We start from the raw sequence: 23,357 nt of genomic DNA, 5'->3' as shown, positions 1-23,357 counted from the left end.
TGCGCCTGACTCCAGCCATGCTATTTTCAATCACCTCATATGGATGCAAATACCAGACAACGAACAAAGAGGCCTGGAGAAAAATTCATGCATTTAAATGATGGTGTTGGCAATGAATATTATGCGTATCATGGACTGCCAGAAGAAAGAACACATTTGTCTGGGAACAAACACAGCCAGACTGATACTTGGAAGCAATGATAGGGAAATTTGTCTCGGGTACTTTGGAGAGGGCATCAGGAGGGACCAGTCCCTGGAGAAGTACCAACATCAGGCGTGGTAAAGTAGAGGGTCCCAGTGATAAAGAGGAAGCTCCTCAACATGATAGATTGATACAGTGACTACAACCAAGGGCTCAGATTGTGAGGATGGTGCTGGACTGGGGAGTTTCCTTCAGTTGTACATAGGGCCAGTGAATCAGAAACAACTCCAAGACACTATCAACAAGACATGATGGTGAGATGCAGTGTGAGACCCTAGATTGGATCCTGGATTGGAAAAGGTAATTAGTGGAATAACTTACAAATTTTAAAATATTTGTAAATCAGTTAAGAGTACTGTACCAATATTAGTAGCTTGGTTTGGAAAAATGCACTTTGATTATATGTGATGTTAACGTTAGAGGAAGGTATACTGGAATTCTTTGTACAAATTTTGCGATTGTTCTCTTAAATCTAAAAAAAAAAGTTAGCTCCTTGTCCTAATTCGCATTACGGTTTTAGCGAGTCTGAACAATTTTACAGTTTATGGCCAGTTATATTTCTTTTTCTATGATTTTTTGTCTTTTTCCCACTTTTCTATTTCATTGTTAGCCTTTGTATGTTAAGAAAATGATACACATTTTATGTTAAGGAAATTAACTTCTTAAGTGTGACAAGTACATTTTTAGGTTTGCTTTAGATATTTTATTGGTGGGATTTTGTGTAGATGTGTACAAAAGGGCTTCAAAATGTTTATGAAAAAAATGGACCAACAAATAATGGTATTGTTTTTGAAGCCCCATAACAAATGTTTTGAGCTGACGATTTTTCCTAAGAAATAATAGTTGCACAGTGACTTGAAGTCTTAAATAATGGTCTCTTCTAGTTTTTCTTTCCTTCTATGAAACTTGCATTTATTTTAAAATTCACACACAGTAATCTTTTTGTTACAGTTCTGAGTTTTGACAAATGCATAGTTGTGTAAATACAATCAACATAAATTTCCATGATGAGAAAAATTCCTTGAGCTTTCACTTTATAGATACAGTAATACAGAAGAGTTTCATGATTTAATATACTATCCCGCATGTTATCCACTTTTAACCCTCGCATCCACTGATCTGTTTTCCAACACTAATAGGCCTGGAGTCATATAGTTAGCATTTTGAGTTTGGCTTCTTTTGCTTAGCATAATACATTTGAGATTCATTCATGTTGCTACATGTAGTTCATCAGATTTTATTGCTGAGTGACATTCCATTTTCTGGATATACCAGTTTGGTTTTCTATGAACCAGTTGGAAGACATTTCCATGTATATTTCCCCTAGAGTTAGTAGTCTGTATGTCTACTTAAGAGCAGAGGTGAGATTTCCACTGAACAGGAAGGAAGGGGCTTCTTAGAAGAGTCTGCTTGAAAGTATATCCCAAAGAAACAAGTTCAAGCTGCTATGTCATGATGCTTTACATCTTGACCCTTAAACTGTATCGAACATTGGAGAACTCATCCTAAGTGAATTCAAAGGAATAAGAGTATGTCCTGAGTATTTTCAGATGATATCTTTATAGCAGGTCTAGAACACATACAGGAAACCAAGTCACTAGCTAAGTATATTTTACTCTTTAGAAAATACTGAAAAAAGTAAAAATCAACCCAAATCATTCCACTTTAACAATGTTATAAAGCAAAAGTCCTCTTTTTGATCAATCAAATTTCATCTTCTAAATGTTGACAATTCGGTATAACATATATATATATATAATGTTTTCCAGTTTCCCACTAAATTTATTCAGCTATATCTCTACATACACATATACCTTACATACAAAGATTTTGTATTTTAAAAAAAGTATTAATATTATACATATTTCTAGACTCTGCTTCGTAACTTAATACCAAACTGTGGCTATCAGTCCATGTCAGAATATATGGATAGCAATCGCTCAGTTTTTAAATAGCTGCATAGTATTCTATTGGAAAGGATTTGCCATAATTTATTTAGACAATCTCCTATTGATGGACATTTGCATTGGAGACATCTTACTGACATACAATTCACACACCATACAATTCATGCATTTAAAGTACACAATTCACAGGTTTGTTAGTATATACACACAGTGGTGTAATCATTCCAATTAATTTTATAACATTTTCACCAATTCCTCAAAGAAATCTTGAGCATATCAGCTAGCACCCTTAAACTCCTTCATCTCTTAATGTATCTATAGAGTTGCTAATTATTAGCCTTTCCTATAAATGGAATAATATAAAAGGAGCCCTGCTGGCCCTGTAGATTAAGCATTGGGTTGCTAAGCAAAAGGCAAGCAGTTCGAATCCATGAGCTGCTCCCTGGGAGAGAGATGGGACTATGATTCCAAACAGATTGCTAGCCTCCGAACCCCTAGAGGGCCAGTTCTACTCTGTCCAAGTGGGTCACTATGCATTGGAATCTACTTAACTGCAGTGGTTTGGGTTTGGATGATGAATGATACTGACCTTTTTTTTTGGAGGGGGGGTGCACTAAATCCACATATTTAAAATTAGATCACATCTAAGTTACAAAACCTCACTTCTGCTACACAGCTAAAACTTTTTGGGGAAAGCATTCATTCATTTCTTCCTTGATTCTGTTTCCTACAAGTAATGTGAAGCTGCTGTCTGTATTCTGAAGATTATAGCTGACAAACACCTGTTTGTTGGTCTATCTGGCTAAGCCAGTGGCTGTTGTGTCAGAAGTGTCTCAAGGAGGGAGGGGGACACAGGAATGGAGTCATAAGGGTTGCACATGGCTATGGCAAGGTGTGTACCTGTGGCATGGTCCCCACCCATAGCAAAAGGAAGTCTATCATTCACATAATGTGAAAGTGGTCAAGTTGCTCCAATAGCCTCACGTTGAAATGATGCCAGGAGACGTCCTGCTGTGACAGCTGGCGACTCCCTCCCTGCTAAAGAGTGCCACCACCCGGAGCCCACCTTAGCTGCAGGTCCATAAGACCTGCTGGCAAGGTATGCTTTCACTTCCGGATTCTTGGGGCGGGATGGTGCCATGCTCATCTTTTCATGTGTTTAATTGGCATGAGTATATATTCTTCAGATAAAGACAATCCAGATCCTTTGTCCATCTTAAAATTGAATTATTTGTCTTCTTAGAATGAAGTTTATGTATGTGGTACATATATTTCAGATACAAGTCCCTCATCAGATATGTAATTTGCAAATATTTTCTTTCGTTCTGTGGGGTCAATCTTGATCCTGTCCTTTGAAACACAATAGTTTTTAATCTTGAATGGAGTACAATTTATGTTTTATTTTATTGCTTGTGCATTTGGTGTCACAAATAAGAATCCACTGCCAAAATCCAAGGCAAAAAAAGATTTATTCCTATGCTTTTCTTCTAACAGTGTATGGCTTCAGTACTCATATTCAGGATTCAACTTCATTCTTTCGCCTGTGGCTACACAGTTATCCCAGCACCTTTTTACAACAAAGGGACATTTTCTTGTGTCCAGCACCATTTTTTTGAGAAAGACTTCTCTCAATGAGTAGTCTTGGCATCTTTATAAAAAAAATAATTGATAACTGATAAGTGAATTAGTTTTGGAATTTAAATTTTATTCCAGTGATTTATATGTCTACCCTTATGCCAGAACTACATAACTTTGATTTCTGTGCCTTGTATAGAAAAGATTTTGAAACTAGAATAATTAAGTATTTTGAATTTGTCTAAGACTGTTTTGTTTCTTATGGGTCCCTTGAATTTCCAAATGAAATTTAGAATAAGCTGCCAATTCCTAAAAAGATGTCAGATGGCATTCTGACAAGGACTGCAATAAATGTATAGATCGATTTTGAAAATATTGTCATCTTAATAATATTGTCTTCTAATCAATGGAAGCAGAATTTCTTTCCATGTATGTAGGTCTTAATTCCTTTCCAACAGTGGCTTATAGTTTTCAGAGTATACATTTTGGGATTTTTGTACACTCCACTTAGATTGGAAACTTTGATAAATGCATTAGTTCTAATGGCTTTTTAGCAGACTGCTTAGGATTTCCTACCCAAAAGACCTTATCACCTGCAAAGGTAGTTTTGCTTCTTGGTCTTCTCCAGTATAGAGTTCACAGTCTCAGAAACCCACGGGGACAGGTCTACCCTGTTCTATAGGGTTGCTGCAGGGCAGAATCAACTCGATGGCAGTGGATTTGGTTTTTGGGGTTAAAAAAAAATCCAGATGGCTAGTATTTCCTTGAAGGTGACCAGATTTTAACATCGGTAAAGCGGGACACCATTGATAAAACTCATATTCTTGTGAAATGATTTTTGCACAACCCTAGCTTGTCGTGCATTCTTTCCAAAAAGCAAGACTTTTTTTTATAACACCGTGGGATGTGGGAAAAATTGCTAAAAATCGGGACTATCCCACCAAAAGCAGGATGTCTGGTCACCAATACCAATGATAAAAGCACGACCCCTGTGTTGTTCTAGAGAACGTGGACTCTGTGGTTGCTGGGGGTGTTCTATAGCCGGTTATTCGGCTTAGCTGGCTCACAGCGCTTTCCAAGATTGAGTATTTCCTTGTTGGTCATCTGCCTAATTGTCAATCCATTACTGAAAGTGGTGTGTCGGAGCCTCCAATTATTATTGCTGACTTAAATATTCTCCTTTGTGACTGGCAGTTTTTGCTTCTTGTATTTTGGTGTTTATGATTAGGTACATAAAGATCTCTGTTTTCATTTTTTTTATCATAAAATGTAACTCTTTATTGCTAGTACCTTTATACTGTTGGTATTTACATTATATAGATTTGCTTTCATCAACTGACACCTTTGAATCTAAAGTCTTGTTTCTAGTAGACAGCATAGAGTTACTTTTATCTTTTTTTATCCCATCTGACAATCTTTCTTTTTTGTTTGGACTGTTTGAGTTGTCCATGTTTAATGTAATTATTGCTCAGTGGCTATCTGGCTGCCATCTTACTGGCAAGTTTGTATAGGTCTTGTGTCTCTGTTTTTCCTTTAATCCTCTATTACTGCTCTCTTTTGTATTTCATATTTTCTAATGTAATATTTTAATTTCTTTAACTATTCTATACTATAGTTTTTTAGTTATTTTCCTAGTGATTGCCCTAGGGCTTAACATATACATCGTTTCAGAATTTGATTCAGTCTCATACAAACTAACTAAATTCCAATGAGATATACAAATGTTATTCCTATATAATTCTACCCACCCCCTCCCCTTTTTATGGTATTACAGTTACATATATATTACTTCTATAACTTACAAAACCAGCAATATATTGTCATGATTATTTGTTTACATACCATTTTATCTTTTAAGGAAGCCAAGATATGACGGAAATAGAAAACACAATTTCACAGTTTTGGTTACATTAATATTTTTTCCTATTTCTGGTTTCTCAATTTGTTCCTATAGATTTATCATGTAGTCCTTGCTTCAGTCCAATACATCTGTGCGTTTATCCACCTCCTCTGTGCTATTATTAGCGCCTATATTTTTTATGTTATAAACCCAACATTATCATGACATCCATTTAGATTTATATAGCTGCTTTTCAAATCAGCTAAGAAAAGAAATGAACATTTATACTGTCTTTTATAATCACTATTTACCTTTTTTCCCTTTCACATTTATTGTCTGTTGACATTTGTTTTCAGCCCACAGAACTTCCTTTAGTATTTCTTGTAAATTGGATCTCTTAGCAATGAATCCTTGCAGGTTCTATGACCTAGGAATGGCTTTATTTCACTTGCATTACTGAAAAATAGCTTTGCTGGATGTAGGAGTCTGGCTGAACCATTTTATTGCTGCTGCCACTGCTTCTGATGAGCAGCCCACTCTTAGCCTTACTGGGCTCCCTGGATTTTTCCACGCTGTTCTCAGATTTTCAGCATTTTCACGAGGAACAGTCTGTTCGGGATTTCTTGCTGCTCATTGCACTTCTTGGATGTGCATATCATTGTTGTCAAACTTATGATGTTATCAGTCAATTAGATAATAAAATAAGTTTTCTGTTGTTTTCTTTTTCTCCGGTCATTCCTATTGCATATGTATTGAGTCCTTTATGGTATCCCATGGGATCCAGACTGTTGGCTTTTTTTAATTCTTCTTTGTTTCTCTTCCTCAGCCTGCACAATGCCAATTTATTTAATCTTCACAACCCAGTGAGGTAATTCTTCTCATTATCCTCATTTAAAAGAAAATGGAGGCTTAGGTTCGGTGAACTGTCAACACCACAGAGTGATAAGTTGTATTATTTCCATATAACTCTAGTGTCTATTCTCCAGCAGACAGAGACAAACAACTGGGGAGGTGGGGATGAGCTACCTCTCTTCTAAAGAATTCTTTCTTCCCACTCCCTTTTAATATTCTTCACTAGTATATTCATTCTTCTTCAAAAATTCATAATCTAATATCTATCTTATAGGAGAAAATTAGTTAATTTTATTGCTTTGAATTGAATGATTATTCAATGGTGTCTATCTTAAAGAGCCATAAGAACACCAATATGTTGATTTAAAAGATTCTTTAAAAAAATATATAGCTTTTTGAAGACATTGACCACATAGTGGGGAAGCACTCATTAAATGTCAACTGATTATGTAGGCCTAAGATTCTGGAGGTGGATGAACTTGAAAACAGATGAATTTTAGTACCGGTACATAAATATTTCAAAATTAAACTCATTTTTTTCTTTTGTTCTAGGAAGAGGAGACAGTTGGGTAAGAAACGTAACCTCTAGGGACAAATATTGAATAGCACAGAAAAAGTATAAAGATAAAAGAATCCTTTCTAATTCATTGTGAGAAAAGGATCCTTTTTGTGCCCTACCCTTCATTCTCGGCATGTCATCTGGCCATATAGTCCTTGATTGTAGAATGTGTTTTCTTTCAAGTCTCTCCAAGGGATTATCTTAATGACTCCCCTGAGAAAGGTTCATTTCCCCCTTTCAACTCTAAACAAACTGCTACATATACACAAGCCCTAGATCTAAGATTCGATGTCAAGAAAGACCGTCAGGGACTCACACTGTCTTTATCTTTTAGCTGTCACTGATTTCTGTGGTATTGGCTGTAGCACATGATAAGCGAGAATCAGTCTGGAGAGGTGATTGTGGTGTTTTGTTCTTCCCAAACTCTATCACCAATATTTTCTCATGGAGCTTATATCCATTTACTAGATGCAACGCTTGCCTTGCTACATCCTTATCTAAAAGAGAGAGAGAGAAATATGATTTTACATAGTTAATAATTCAGTTCTATTCCAAGTCTAGTTTAGGTTCTTTTGCCTTGCAGTGAAATGTCAGGCCATAAGGCCATATAGCCACTGGCAGTTCTCTGTTTTATAATTGCGGTTATTTTAACTCAGAAAGATTAAACTAATGGCTATGAATAATGAAATGTAAACTGGAAATAGATGTTTAAGGGTTGCTCTTAATTGAAATATACAAGTAGAGAAACAAAGATATATGTTAAGAACTCTAATACTAGAACACACGAGACTGTATCTTAGATAAAAGACCGCAGGTAATTTGAGAACCTAATCATATCCAAAATCAGTAACACAGATATTAGTATTGAGGACATCTTTTTTCAAAACTGTCTTATTGGGTGCTAATACAGATATCATATCATTCCTCAATTCAGCCACATCAAGCAGTATTGTACAACTGCTACCACAGTCAGTTTGCAACACCTTCTCTTCCTTCTTGAAATCCTTGATATCAGCTCCCCTGTACCCCCCTTCACCCACCGTAGATCCCAGAAACCCTCATTCTGGTTGTTTTCTCTATAGGTTAATCAATTCTGGGTTTCACGTAGCAAAAAAGAGACAAACCCCTAACACAGATTCAAGAAGGCTACCCACAATGACAAAAGCCATCAAAGATAACCCCCATATAAAACCAAACAAACAAAAGTCACAGAAAATCTTCGAAACCAGATCTAGCCTAAAGTGTATCAGAGGGGAGATCAAGTTGACAGGGTTTAAACCGCTCAAGGTAGTTATCCTTTTGATCTCCTACAGTCATCTCTCCAATGCCGTTTGGAAACCAGTGTATGCCCATCCTTCAATTATGTGCGGATCCTGCAAATGTATTTTGTGCTTCCACTGTCATCCATAGCCTTCTGAAAAACAGAACCTCACCATTTAAGCTCTGATATTACTCCTTCAGCTTTGGATTAAACAATTTACAACACTTGGGTGATGGATATTGATGTGCTTCATCCATGTGGACGTTGTTGACATCTCACTTAGATGGCTGCTTGTTTGGAAATATTTTTGACAGGTGAATAGTCATAGGAGTTCTCAGATGGAATAAATAAGTCTCAGAATTCTTTTACAGGCATGTGGGAACTTGAGGTGTGACAGTATATTGTATATAGCTGGAGTATTCAACTTGTGGGTCTCCTAGCTGGGATGTGTAAATAAAGGATGGGATTATTTCTAAGACTCTATGAATTCATACACAGACCAAAAGGTCATTAGAATGAACCAGTAATTTGATATGTAATCCAACTGTTCAAATATGTATAGCTGCTGTTATGATTAATTAAAAAGTTGCCTATTTAAAACTAACACTGAACTTAGTTAGGTATTTAAATTAAATTAGTAGGGAAGACTAAGAAATCCTTTTTCAGTTTAAACTGGATCTTCACAATTGAAAAGACTGGAAAAGCACTGGTACAGAGGGTCCACTAACCTTAAATCAGATAGAAAAGGTGGTACCAATCTAGATTAAAGCAGTAGAGAATGTGTGGCAGTATTGATGCATGAAAGTACTTGCCTACACATATGTGAGCAGGTAAAAAATGATGAGTTTAGGAATGATGACAGGTATAGGCCCTACCTAACCTCCTCCGATCTCAAAAGATATATTGTCTAGTCTGTCATAGAAATGGAAATTCCTGTATTATTCAACTGAAGCCATGCATTTATATAAGAAAATATTTAGAAGACTGTAGCATCAGCCATTAATTATGAATTATCAATGAATTAGCATATCAGATTGCAATCACTGAGTCCTAAAGGCAAATACATGAATTCTGATCTGAATACCCATCTATTAACTGATAAGAAGTATAATTATCCCTTGAACTAGAAATACTATTGTCAGGAGAGGCCAAGTAAATTTCATTATGGTTGGTAAGAAATGCCAGGATTGTGGAAACTGTGATGCACCTCATTACAATAGGACTATGGGGTAAGGTGGTCCTGCACTGTCAACGGAGGACACAACAAACCAAACTCACTGACATTGAGTCCATGCCAACTCATGGCTATAAGGCATGGTGGAACTCTCCCCTGTGGATGACGAGACTGTCACTCTTTACGGGAGTGAAGAGCCCTGTCTTTCTCCTGTGGAGGGGCTGGTGGTTTTGCACTGCTGACCTTACGGATAGCAGCACAACAAGCAACCACTATGGCACCAAGAAAGCACACACTTGGATTTGAAGAATTCTAAAAACATATTTTCCTTACTTCTATTGCTTTATTCAAAAGCCTGTTGATTCCTGGGCTGTGGAAAAGTCAAAACGTGATCATGGAAATCAGAGAGGTTATTGGTGGTCTCCGGGGAACTTATGCATAGTCATTTAGAAAAACTACTCACTGGGGAAGGTGATGAAAGCCTGGCCACGCATGCGTCCTGTCATCATTCGAAATTGAATCGGAGGTCCTCTTTTCTCCTGGAACCGGGCGAACAACGAGATAAGATCCCTTTCAGTCACCTGAGGGCTAAGGTTCTTCAGATATAACACCTAATCCAAACCAATAACAGCAGAAATGTCACATTAGGGAGGTAAGCTAGTTAAATTAGTTTCAGATACAGATGATAGATAAAATATATACATCTAATTGCAGTCCTTCCAGAAATACCTCTAAAATTATAGGGATATTTTTGAAAACAAACAAACAAAGAAACAACCAAAAGGTCAAGAAAAAAATGGAGGCAAGAGCAAAATTTTTCTAGAAGCTGGAAAATAATTGGCTAAGTAGGAACTGATTAAACACACCCAGCCAAGTTGAATCTTAAACCCAAAGTGGAAGAAAGTCAATCCATACTTGAGTCTCCTCACACCATTCAAAAATGTATACCTTTGGTAGCTCTGGAAATGATGTGAACAGATAGGTTTAAAATAAGGTAGATGAGTTGAAAAGTGTTTCAAAACCAATTTGCACGTTGTAAACACCAGTAACGAAATTTTTCAATACCATCTCCTACCACATGTTACCGGGTGATGTCCCATCCACAATTCCAGTAAAATATTGGAGATCCAGTCTCTGAAGATGGGAATGCCAGACCTGGTGAGAGTGTGTCTACTGTCTCTGAGAGTAAGGAGATTAAGACAAAGAATGTATACTAAATTCCAAGGAGCCTTAGTTTTCCTCCTACTTGGCTCTTAAAATACTGGTAGTAACCCCCAAACAAGAGTTTGGAACAGTTTTCTCTGATAAACCTCAAGACTAAATATCTACAAAAACTAATTTAGGATAGAGAATTTCTCCAACATACGGTTCAACTAAATCATCTTAAAATGAAGCACAAAATCAACAAAGACCTCCAATCAGCTTTTAGTATCCTACTATAAATCTGAACATATTTTGTCAGATACTGAGTAAAGCTTTTAATGTGTAAGACAGAGACCAGAATATACTGAAAAGAAAACAAATCAGAGAAAATAGAAATCATAAGGGGGGAAATTAAAAAAAAATCATTAGTACCCCAGAAAAGAAGTTATCTTTTAAAAAAATGAGAATATATATATGTATATATATATATATGAACATTCTAGAGAACAAAGAAGAGTTCTGATAAATTAGCTACCATGAGTTACAAACTTTATAGCTTAAGAAACTTAGGAACAATTCAGATGGTCATAGCAAAAACAAGCTGAAAATTAAGAGCCGACTGGAATGACCTAACAAATGAAGGATATGAATAAATACCATAAACACTGTAAGACATAATAGAAACTTTTATGTCTTAAAGTCTGTAAAAACTAGATATTCTCATGTTTAGGATTTAGGTGTAGTATCTTAAAGGTGAGGGTGAGTTATTAACTAGTGATTCATTTAAGTAATCACATTTTAGGTGATCTAGAGCCTTGGCTCTCAAATACTCATCATGAAAGCATCATCAAATTAAATAGCCACAGAAAGAATATAAGAAAACAGACAGCAAGCTTTTCATGAGTTATTTTGTATTTAAGGCTTATAAGAAACCTGTTGAAGATATAGCGAGGCTCAGAAATACGATAAACAGTTCCGTAAAAACGAAAAACTTCAAGTGCTAAGAAAGGAATGAAGCTCTTTCTGGTATCCCTATGAATTAATTTCCATGCTTTTAACTTGATGTAAATGGCATATAAATGATATGTATTCTCATCAAGGGTTCTTCAAATTTTGGGAAAAATATAACTGAAAATAAAATAAAATAAAATCTTTCTATGAACTTTTTGAAGCCCCCCCCCTCATACAGCTTCTTACCCTTTTTAAATACTTTAATTTTTATAAAATATTGACAAGATAGAGTTCCTCTATATTTTGTACCCTGTTTCTCTATTATTATTACATTATATTACTATGTTACATTGGCTATAATTAATAAATCGATATTGGTTCATTATTAATAGTCCATAGTTTATTTTCAGTTTCTATGCTAATCCCCTAAAGTCTGTTTTCTGTTCTAGAATCACAATATTTCATTCAGTTGTCTTGGCTCTGGTAGTTTTTCACGTTCTTGGTTTTTGATAACTTTGACAATATTTGATGAGTACTGCTTATGTATTTTACAGGATTCTTCACGACTGAAACTTGTCTGATAAAGTTCTCCTTGTTAAATTGGGGTTGTGGGACATTGAGTTGAAGACCACGGAGGTCAACTGTCATTTGCATTATATCATAACAAGTACATTTAACACCAATGTGAATTGTGGCTGCTGATATTGATCTTGACCACTTAAATGAGGCAGTGATGTAAAGGTTTCTCGATAGTTAACTTCCTAAGCTCTTTCTCCCTTTCTGGGAAGAAGCCCTGGTAGCATAGTGGGTTTTGTATTGGGGTAGTAACCACAAGGTCAGCAGTTTGAAATCAGCAGCCTCTCCAAGGGAGAAAGATGAGGCTTTCTACTTCCATAATGATTTACAATCCCAGAAATCCATAGAGGCAATTCTACTCTATCCTACAGGGTCACTCCATTGCAGTGAGTCCTTTTCATGACATAATCTTTGGAAGGAAGTCACCATGAACTTGAACTCAACTGCCTGCAGAGAAGGGAGTTATTCTGCCCTTCCTTGAGGGTTGGCTTTATCTACATCAATCATTTGGAATTTTTCTCCAAGGGAGCTTTGTCTTTTCTCTCCTATTTATTTATTTTTCCAAATCTGCATTGGAGTCATGGATATTTAGTGCATACTTTGGGTTATAATCCTATACCATTTTAATTTTTGCAAAAATAGCTGTATTTTTGAACCTTTGAAGCTTCTGTGAGATACTCCTATGAATCGTTTCTATGTTTATTTTGAGTATGTTCTGATAGTAATCTTATATATTTCCTGTCCCAGTTTGTGAAATAACAGTTTTTCTAAGAAGATTGAGTTCTTTGTATTGGAAAATAGTATTAACAACTAAAATCAGATATTGAGGCTACTGGGCTATCATTTCTTCTAGGCTCTCTCGGCTGACAGATCAAAAAAGATATACATAACTTGTGTATATACATTTATTTATAAATATTTCTATAAGTAACTGTCTGTAGCTATGATAAGATATAAATATATTCTGATGTCTCAAACTCTAACCTCTTACCATAGGCTCCTCCTTAGACACTTTCATTGTACTGAGAGCTAGCTCTCACCATTTTTACCTAATGATTCTGTTACATGCCTAATAGTTTCAGAATCATTAACCTATACCCTCATGGAAAACAACTTTATGAACTAGAGTATAGTGCTTATATGCAATCCATTTACTTTTTCCCACATGTTTAAAATGAACTTGGATGTCACTAAAGATTCCAAGTCCATTTCAATTCGACTTTTCCTCCTTTTCTTAGCCACTCAATCAATATATAAGTTCGAGAGGTAAGTCTTCTGGAGGCCACCCCACCCCCAAAGAAGCACACTATATACAGATACAACCCATTTCAAGAAATGAAATAAAAAACAACATCCAGTTAAATCCTCTATACATGTGGTGTCCTTGCCCCCCCTCCCAACTTTCCCCATCTTCCCTCCTCAATATCCTAATCCTCCCTTCTCCCTGTCCCTGGCCTCCTGCTTTTAGTCTTCCAGACTCTATACATTTCCAAAGACATTTAGGTGAACAAATCTTTTCCCTATTTCTTTCAGTGAAATCGGTTAATAGATCTGTAATGCAGTTTGATTCTCCTATAATAGTATACCATCTTTCCTGCCCAGCCCCCAAACTCTGAAATTATTTTGAAATATCTGTACCCACAGAATACCAGAAAGGTTATTTTATTTGAATGTTAACAACTCTGATAATAACAAATTACGGTTAACATTTGAGAACGACAATTTAATTGTGTAAATGTGGAACCTGTACATGGATCAAAGGGAGTGATTTTAATAGAACATAGGGATATGGCATAATTTGAAATGGAAAAGGTATAAAGGCATGTATCCTTTTATCTAACTTATTTACTCCCTATGCTGAATAAATCATCTGAGAACTATATGAAGAAGAATGCGGTATGAGGATTGGAGCAAAGCTCTAGTAATCTCTGCTATACAGATAACAGAACCTTGATTGCCAAAAAAGAATATGACATAAACAGGTACGACAGAAAGTCTAAGATTACAGTCTTTAGTTTGGATTGTATCTGCATATGAAGAAAACCAAAATCCTCATGACCTTACTGCTCAATGCCACCATGATAAATGGAGAACAAACTGACAGTGCCAACAATTTCATTCTACTTGGCACACCAACAACATTCATGGAAGCAGCAGTCAAGCAATCAGCATTGGGCAATATACAGCATTGGGCAATTCTGTTGTAAAATACCTCTTCAAGGTTTTAAAAAGCCAAGATGACACCTCTGAGGCATGTGAAATGTGGCTCATGTAAAAAAGAAGACACAAAAATTTGGTGTATGCCAACTGTGCTGGTGATGAAGAAATGTTGGGCATAGTTCAAATTAGTGAACAAGAAATGGATAAATAAATTACTGTGTTTTCTACCATTAAATACCACATACCTCTTTGTGCAATGGAAATTAATTCCAAAGCATAGATATTGAGTTAAAAAATGAGTTGTAGAAGACTATATAGCGTATGATAGAGTTTATGTAGCTCTAAAATGTGTAAAACTATATGTTGTCTACGTGATTTAATACTAGCCAAAAGGTCAGTGGTTCAAATCCACCTGGAAGCAACTCAGAAGCTAGGTCTGGCAACCTGTTTCTGAAAGGTCACAGCCTTGAAAACCCTACGGCTCAGTTTTCCTCTGAACACACGAGGTCATTGGGAGCCAGTCACACCAATGGCAACTAACAACAATAAATAGTAAAAAATATAAAAACATGAAAGAATGAAAAACCCCTTAGCTCTGGAATAAACTGAGGGGAATGGGATTGGCAAAGGATACCTAGAAGTTTTCATGTATAACACTAATACTTTATTTTTAAAATTAAAGAAACATGGGCAATACTAAGACTTTATTCAGATGGCTGCTTGAGTACAAAGGGGTTTGCTATAGTATTCTAACTTTTTATTAGTAATCAGTAATGTTTCATAACATATAAATAGAAAATTACCCTGCAACTAATAACAAGAATATATTAGAAATTCAAACACTAAAAGGAAACTGCTTTCACAGTCCTAAAAATACATAATACATACATAAAATCTGGGACAGTAAAAAGCAGCCATTATTTTGGGGGCTTTGTTTATTAAATTAAACACAACAAAGCCTATGTTGCAGAAGCTTGTGTTGCCTCTTTGGGTGACATAGTAATGAAGAGATTCTTATTCCACATATAATACATATACTATGAAGTTGCTACAATGATCTATATGATCAGTAAAATTATAGTTACAACTTCACTCAGATGTATGTTTACCAGTTTCTCAAGCTTTTGAGCACCTGCGTTTGTCACTGCTGCTCAGCTGCTAGCATCAGAAGTCACAGGACGTCACATGTCACGTGAAAGCCATCCAGAGCATTCTGAAGAGAAAGCTCACATGGCAAATGCCACCTATGAGGCAATCAATTATTTATTGACTAATTCCAGAGGCACAATGACTACTGGATATGGTGATCCTATAAGACTTCCTTGATTATTATTTTAAAATATTATTATTATTATTTCCATTCCGGGCTTCAGCAGGTATAAACTTGCATCTCATAAAAGTAACTTTAAACTTCCCAGGGTGGTTTAGAAAAAGTATAAAGTGCATCATAAGGAATAGGCTATGTTTAGGCTACTTATGCAATATATAGAGAATCAATAGTCAAAGTGGAGAACAAACATAACCACTACGCCTAACTTGTGATTCTTTGGGAGAATCAAAGCTAATTTAGAAGTATTACGTTAGGGAGAGGGAAATAGAAGTGAAAAGCACCCAGTGTTTTAAAATTGATTTGGCCTATACCTTGTTTGGCTCCCCTGGATTATATGAAGAAAACATGGGAATTTTTCGGATCTCTTCCTCTGACAAACGATTTCTCTGGATCTCATCTTCTGGGACAAATTTTATTGGCTGCGTCAGCTTCTTTGGCCCAGTCCAACACTGCTGAGGTAGAATCTCAATAACTCTTGCCACCTGGAGACTGGGACCTTTACCCTGTGCTGCCTGTTTTCCCTTGTCCTGGAGTACTGACGGGTTCTCAGCTGTGCCACTATCTCCCACTGATGTAGCTGACACCAGTGAGTGGGAAGCAAAGGGTTCATCTCTCATGAGTTGGAACTCTTCAAGACGTTTTTTCATTATCATCTCTTGGTAAAAACTTTCCAGGTTGTTCATGGGATCACCTTTGTTCTTCTTTTGGGGATCATCTGGATCAAGACAAAGAGATAGGGAAGTTCTACAAAGCCTAGCAATGCAACCTTTGATAGATTTAGAAATTCAATCTGGGGCCTCAGATACAGAAACCGAGCTGGCGCAGGTCTTTACAATGTGTGATGGATGACAGTATATAGCATCCCAAGCGTGGCTGAGACTCTAAGGAAGCACGTGAGGCACCTAAGCTGCCAAATTTAAGAATGCACTCACCCTCAGGGGTATGTAAGTGCGAGCACCTTTAATGGGTAAGGGCATTTAAACTATGTAACTAGTATGGCACATCTTTCTCATAACTTGCAAGATCAACAATTCCTTAGCATCGTCATCTAATACCAAGTTCAAATTTACACTGCTTTATCTCAAAGACTTAGTTTTGAACAACTGGCTGTTCAATTTAGGATCTAAACAGGCATTTTTCTTTAGGTCTTGTAGGTTTTGAAAATTCTAAAACAGTACCCCTTTCTTCTAAACTCCCAGTCCATTTCCCCTCATATCACTGATTTATTAGAAAAACCAGGTCATTTACAGAAAAATTAATGGTAAATATTTGATTAATAAATAGTTTCCATATTAATATTCGCTATCTCATATTTTCTATAAACTGGTCTTTAAGTCTAGAGGTGTGCTATCAAATACAGTATCCACTAGTCACATGTAGCTATTTAAATTAATTTTTGAAATTCCATTTCCCTAGACCTACTGGTCACATTTCATGTATTCAATAACTACATGTGGCTAGAGAATACCATGTGGAACAGAGTGGATAAAGAGCATTTATATCACTGCAGAAAGTCAAATTCTAGTGTTGACCTAGAGATTTTTATTAAATTCAGGCTGAATTTTTTGAGTGAGAAAAATGGTTCTATGTACATCCAATTGCATTTTCTCAGAAGATACAAGCTTGATGGAGCCATACATAGTGACACTGAAATTTATCAATGGATTCAGGTAGTATTAGCCTGATCTTTCTGCGACAAAAATGTCCCATTACCTTTCATCTAAAGTCTTTAAAGGAACTCTGGTGGCGCTGTGGAATAAGCATTGGGGTACTAACCACAAGGTGAGTAGTTCAAACCCACTGGCCACTTGGAGAAAGAAAGTTGAGGCTTTCTACTCTCAAAAAGATTTAGTCTAGGAAACCCTATGGAGCAGTGTTACTTTGTCCTATATGGAAGCACAAGACTCATACTGAGATACTCACTGCCATGGAGTTCATTCTCACTCATAGTGACCTTATATAGGGAAGAGAGGAACTGCCCCTAAGGGTTTCTGAGGTTGTAAACCATTAGGAAAGCAGAAAACATCATCTTTCTCCCTGGTAACACTTGGTGGGTTCGAACTGCTGACTTTGTGGTTAGCAGCCCATAAGTTGACTTGATGCCTTTGGATTGTTTGTAAGGTATTTTACAGCCACTGATGAACACTGCCCAGATATATTAACATATCAACGGTTATAAACTGAGGATCTTCTAATTCTAGTATGTCTTTCTCATTTGTCAGCAGGAATTCTATAATGAACAAACTATCATAAACTATGTCATGTCCCTAAAAAGCTCACTAAGAAAAGGCAAGATAAATGTTTGATTCTTTTACATCACTTCTAAGAAATTTCCAATAACCAATGATTATTTTCAGTGTCATTAAGAAGGGACTTATTTTTCTATATTTGATGTATTTGAATTCCTATAGTCATGATTCTTTTTAATGTTAAATTATCCTACCAAACCTGGAATATTTTTCTAGAGATCCCTTGTTTTTGTATAATTGAGAAATGGTTTCCAGAAACCACAATACATTGCTGAAAGTGTTCATTGCTTGTGGGTTGCTGTTGCTTCTAAGCTTTTGTTCAGTGACAAAGCTCAAAAACAGATTTTTACAAGGAAAGGACGAGCCAGCCAGGGTACAGAATAACACTGACAAAACATACAACATCCCTCTAATTCTTTAATGCGTCCTCCAACCTACTATCATGACCCCGGTTCTACCTTACAAAACCGGCTAGATCAGAGCGTGTACACTGATATAGATAAGAGCTCTCCACACATGGAATCCAGGACAGATAAACCCCTCAGGAACAATAATGGGAGTAGTGATATCATGAAGGTAGGGGGAAATGAGGGGAAGAAAGAGGAAACCGATTTCAATGATCGATGTATAATCCCCCTACTCAGGGTGAGAAACAACAGAAACATTGGTAAAGGGAGACAGCAGATGGTGCAAGATATGCAAAAATGAGAAGCTGATCCCAAGGGCTCAGGTGGAAAGAAAATGTCTTGAAAAGGATGATGGCAACATATGTGCAAATGTGCTTGACACACTGGATGTATGGATTATTATAAGAGTTGTAAGAGCTCCCAATAAAATTATTTTTTAAGTCATGAGGCTTATTGGTATTTACATTTCAAATTTAATATCATACACATTTTTAAATTAAAAGTCTTGATTTCTGACTTGTAACTCTTCTCTCATATGTGTGAAATCCTTGGTTCGTAATAAAATTAACAAAATTATGTGCTTCTCCAATAATTTCGTTATACTACAGAAATATGTATGTAAAAAAAGAAATATGTATGTGTCTATATATATGTACAGACACACATATAAAATAGAACTTTAAAAAGTCAATACAACACTGATATTCTAATTTATATGTATTGAATTGTGTCCATCTAAAATAAGTGCTAAAATCTAAGCCCTATAGCGGTGGATGTAATCCCATAGGAGAATACAGTTTTCTTTGTTAAATTAATGAAACTGCGAAAACAGCATAGGAGGTGGGGGCATCTTTGAACTCCTCTGACTTCCTATTGCCAAGAGGCAGGAGTCAGACACCTTTCTTGACCCTATTCTGACGCCAACTGTTTCTCCATAACAATATACTTTTCTGCTGAGTTCAACAATCCATTACAATAGCTGCACAGACCCACATACAACTCATAATTAAGGGGGTTCAAGAGGGGAGTTAACAGGTTACCACAATTCAAGATCAGTAAACAATTAGGATACAGTCATTGGTTCACAACAGCGCCTCTTCTTAGCTAGCAGTCAAGTTTCTGTCTAGTCTTCAGATGCTCAGCCACGTGGGACCCTTGGCTTTTGCCTCTGTGGGACAGAAAGCTAGCCTACTGCTCTGACAATCTCATAGTCTTGGTGCTGCTCTTCCCATCCAGGTCTTGGTCTCTGGTTTGAGTCTGGCTCCTTTGCTCTGTCCCATGGTCTCCGTGCCTCAGTTGCTGGTGCCTCTGATTTCATCCTCCACCACTTCAGACAGAGATTGTGACCATGCTGCACTGGATAATTCTGAGATTTTTCTCTATTTAGAAGAATGGCTCTAAGGTGTGGTTTTTGTCTTGAAGGAAGCCCCAGAGGAACAGTGGGAGGTGGCTTGGTTCACACCCTCTAATCCCAACTTAATCCTGTCCATTAGCATTGCCTAGAACTTCCTCCAAAATGGGATTATAACTGCAGGTATAGAAGCTATGCATCACAAATAGATAGTGTTTATAAGGTACTGCAGTTAAAGGGGCCATATTAAGTTACTAACATTATCGCTACAGTATATGTTCTAATCCTAATCACTTCAGAGTTATAGAAAGGGCAGATGAGGCATAGGGACAAGCAAAAATGTGAAGATGGCCAAGGAATCCAGGTTTACAGAAGCTGAGAGAAGTCTCTTCCTTCAGAGTTGACAGAGGTCCAAGTACCCAGACTTCTAGCCTCCTGAACCGTGACAAAATAAAGTTCTGTCTTTTAAAGCCACCCACTGGCAGTATTTTTATTACAGCATCATTTGCAAATTGACACTGATAAAAAATTGTAGTGTACACTTTTATATTTCTTTCGAATATATCACATTAGGAATGTACATGTATTATGTGTTAAAGTCACTTCAGGTAAGTTTTTTCTTCATGGGGTCATGCTAGTAACTTTATTTGTAGTCAGCTTCATTTACTACTGATTAGGTTTAGAATTTTTGGTACTGGCATTTTTCCTTTGATTTATATTTGGTTAATTATTCAACACTTGAAAGAACCTAATGTAAAATATATACAATGTAGTGCCTTCTCAGAAGCTCAAGCAAGAAGAATTTCCTGGAATTATGATGATGGTTGCACAATTCTTATGAATGTGAATGAACTATTAGGATCCATTTGTGAAGTCTGTCCCAGTGAAATTGTTAAAAATAAACAAACTAAGAAAAAAATTCCTGAAGAAATCACAAACAAGTGACTACAGTTAAATTAATTCGGCAAAGTCAGATGGTTAAAAAGATGGTTATAGACTGAATTGTGTCTCCCCCAAAAGTAAGCTAAGTGTTGGGCTTCTAAATGAAAAGTCAGTGCTTCAAACTCACCAGAACTCCATGGCAGAGAGATGAGGCAGTCTGTTTCCATAGAGATCTACAGTGCCAGAAACACTAAGGAGCCATTTTATTCTGTCCGGAGCCCTGGGCGCTTAGTGGGCATATGCACTGGGTTGTTAGTCACAAGGTCAATGATTAGAAACTAACTGTGTTAGGTCAGGTTGACTAGAGAATCAAATCCAGTGACATGCATAAATATGTAAGAAAAAGCTCTATATCAAGAAGTAGTTGCATATCAAGGAAACATCTCAGCTTGGTCTGGCTCAAGGCCTTAAGTCCAATACTAGTCCATGAGTCCCTCTTCAGACTACTCATACAGTCACAAGCAATGATGCAGAATGCAGGAATAGCACAGGTTGGTGGTGCAGAGTTGTGTGGATCCACTGGTGGTGGGTCTGGCAGCAATATCAGCATCAGCCAGCAGGAAGGTGAAGGCAGAGAGAGAAACGAGAGGTTCTCAGGGCCCTCTTTATGAGAAGGCCATGCCCACAAGGAAGCACCATCAAGCTGTGACTTGACTGACAGGTTAAACGCCACACCTAAACTTTTATATATCTTCACGTTGACAAGAAATTAAGTAACTGCCACAGGAGCCATCAGCCACTCTACTCTGTGGGACAAAGATGAAGCTTTCTACTCCCGTAAAAATGTACAGTCTTGGGAACCCACAGGGGAAGTTCTATTTTGTTCTATAGGGGTAATATGAGTTAGACTAGACTTGATGGCAATGAGTTTGGTTTTTGAGACAGGGGCTGCATGAGCTAGAATTGGCTCATGGCACTGGGATACCTGTGCATGCAAGCCCTTTTGGAAATAGTTTTCTTTGTTATGTAAAGGATACCATATCAATTCAGGCTATGTCCTAAACCCAAGCACTTTTGAGAAATAAAATATACAGAGTAGGTGGAGAAGCAAAGAACAGATGCCAGTTCACATGTACAATATATTGACAGGGAGTAGCCAGAGGTTAAGGCTGAATTCAGAAGATGTGCAACAAGGGCTATCATTGTTGTACAAGAAGAGCTATCTGTCGGATAGAGCCTGGCTGAAAACAGAGACTACCAAAAGATGTTTACTTATGTTTTATTGACTATGCAATGGCATTAAACCTTGTGGATCATCACAAACAAAAGATACTTTTGAGAAGGCGAAATCTGTACATGTATCAAGAAGCAGTTCTGTGAAAGGAAATAATGCATAATTTTAAACTTACGAAAGCTACGCATCAGGGTTACACCCTCTCAGCATGCTCGTTCAGTCTGTATGCTGAGCAAATAATCAGAGATGCTGGGCTCAATAGAAAGAAGATTGTAGCATCAGGATTAGAGGAAGGTTTAGTAATACCCTAAGATATGTAGATGACACAACCTTGCTTCTTGAAAGACTTGAAGCACTTGCTGAAGAAGATTAAATACTGCAGCCTTCACTGTAAAGAAAACTGAAATCCTCGTAACTGGACCAATAGGTAACATCATGAGAAAGGGAGAAAAAATGAAGTTGTCGAGGATTTTGTCTTGCTTGAATCCATGGCAGCTGCAGTCAGGAGATTAAACAATGCGTTGCACTGGGTAAATCTGCGGCACAAGAACTCTTTAAAGTGTTGGAAAGCAAAGATATTACTTTGAGGACATAGGTGCACCTGACTCAAGCCATGGTATTTTCAATCACGTCATATGCATGTGAAAGTTGGACTCTGAATAAAGAAGACTAAAGAAGAATGGATACATTTGAATGATGGGGCTGGAGAAGAACCTTGAAAGTACTATTGGACTTCCAAAAGAGGAAACAAATCTGTCTTGAAAAAAGTGCAGCTAAAATGGGCTTGACACAGTGGATGGATGTATGGATTGTGATAAAGCGCTGTAAGAGCCCCCAATAAAATGATTAAAAACAACAACAAAAGAAGTGACGCTAGAATGCCCTTTAGAGGCAAGCATGGGAGACTTCATGCTACATCCTTTGGATAAGGACATGTCCCTGGATAAGGACATTGTGCCCAGTAAAGCAGAGGGTCAGTGATGGATTGACACAGTGGCTGCAACAATGGGCTCAAACATAAAAAGAATTGTGAAGAGGTGCTGAACTTGAGTTGTTTCCTTCTGTAGTTCATAGGGTCACAAGTCAAAAGTGACTGAACAGCAACTATCAACAATCTTGTTGTTACAACAAGGTCACATGAAGATCATCAAGGACCAGGAAAAGAAGGAGAAAAAAAGACAAGCTGACATTTCTCCAAGAGCCATGAATTTGTACGTCTAGCTTAGTTGTAAAAAAAAATTTCATTTCTGTTCATTAAAGTCTCCCACTTGTGATACTTCTGTATAACAGAACTAGTTGCTTTTATAGATACCCATAAGGAATAAGCTGAAAAGGAAATTAAATCCAAGATCAGAGAAGGGATTTGTATTAGAGCCGAAATTCTGAGCACCTGGTTTGCAGACAGTGAAAACCTAACAGTCATTTGCAGAATCTCCATGTCAATTAAGCCTCCACTGAATTCCCTTGGACTATTGACCAGGGATGTGAGTAGTCTTGCTGTCAGACAGAATATACTGGAAAATTTATATTGCAGATAGTGAGGTTAAAATTTAACATATTTTTGTTTTCATTTTTGACCCATTTAAAATTTATTCAAGTTTCTATTATTATCTTCTGCTTTCTCTTGGATTGAGGCATTTGCATTTTATTGTAATGTCACGGTATGATTTTCTTTATATGAAATCCAGGATAGGTAAATATATA

At 36.9% G+C, this 23,357-nt stretch overlaps 1 protein-coding gene and 1 pseudogene across 1 annotated transcript in view; both read right to left on the bottom strand.

Moving 5' to 3' along the window:
* Positions 1-1,009: 1,009 nt before the first annotated feature.
* LOC142433687 (proteasome assembly chaperone 4 pseudogene) lies at positions 1,010-3,250 on the bottom strand (annotated as a pseudogene).
* A 2,976-nt stretch (positions 3,251-6,226) lies between these two features.
* The window catches only part of RBM41 (RNA binding motif protein 41), a 49,544-nt gene continuing 32,413 nt past the window's right edge, over positions 6,227-23,357 (bottom strand). Inside the window, exons 5-7 of the mRNA XM_075539538.1 lie at positions 15,842-16,245; positions 9,834-9,981; positions 6,227-7,432 (exon numbers count right to left, since the gene is read on the bottom strand). Coding sequence (XP_075395653.1) covers positions 7,266-7,432; positions 9,834-9,981; positions 15,842-16,245 — 719 coding nt within the window. The 3' untranslated portion in view covers positions 6,227-7,265. The remainder of the gene's footprint in view (positions 7,433-9,833; positions 9,982-15,841; positions 16,246-23,357) is intronic.

The sequence above is a fragment of the Tenrec ecaudatus genome, chromosome X (genome assembly GCF_050624435.1).
Source record: "Tenrec ecaudatus isolate mTenEca1 chromosome X, mTenEca1.hap1, whole genome shotgun sequence".
NCBI lineage: Eukaryota > Metazoa > Chordata > Mammalia > Afrosoricida > Tenrecidae > Tenrec > Tenrec ecaudatus.
This window is presented reverse-complemented; position numbering and strand designations above follow the sequence as displayed.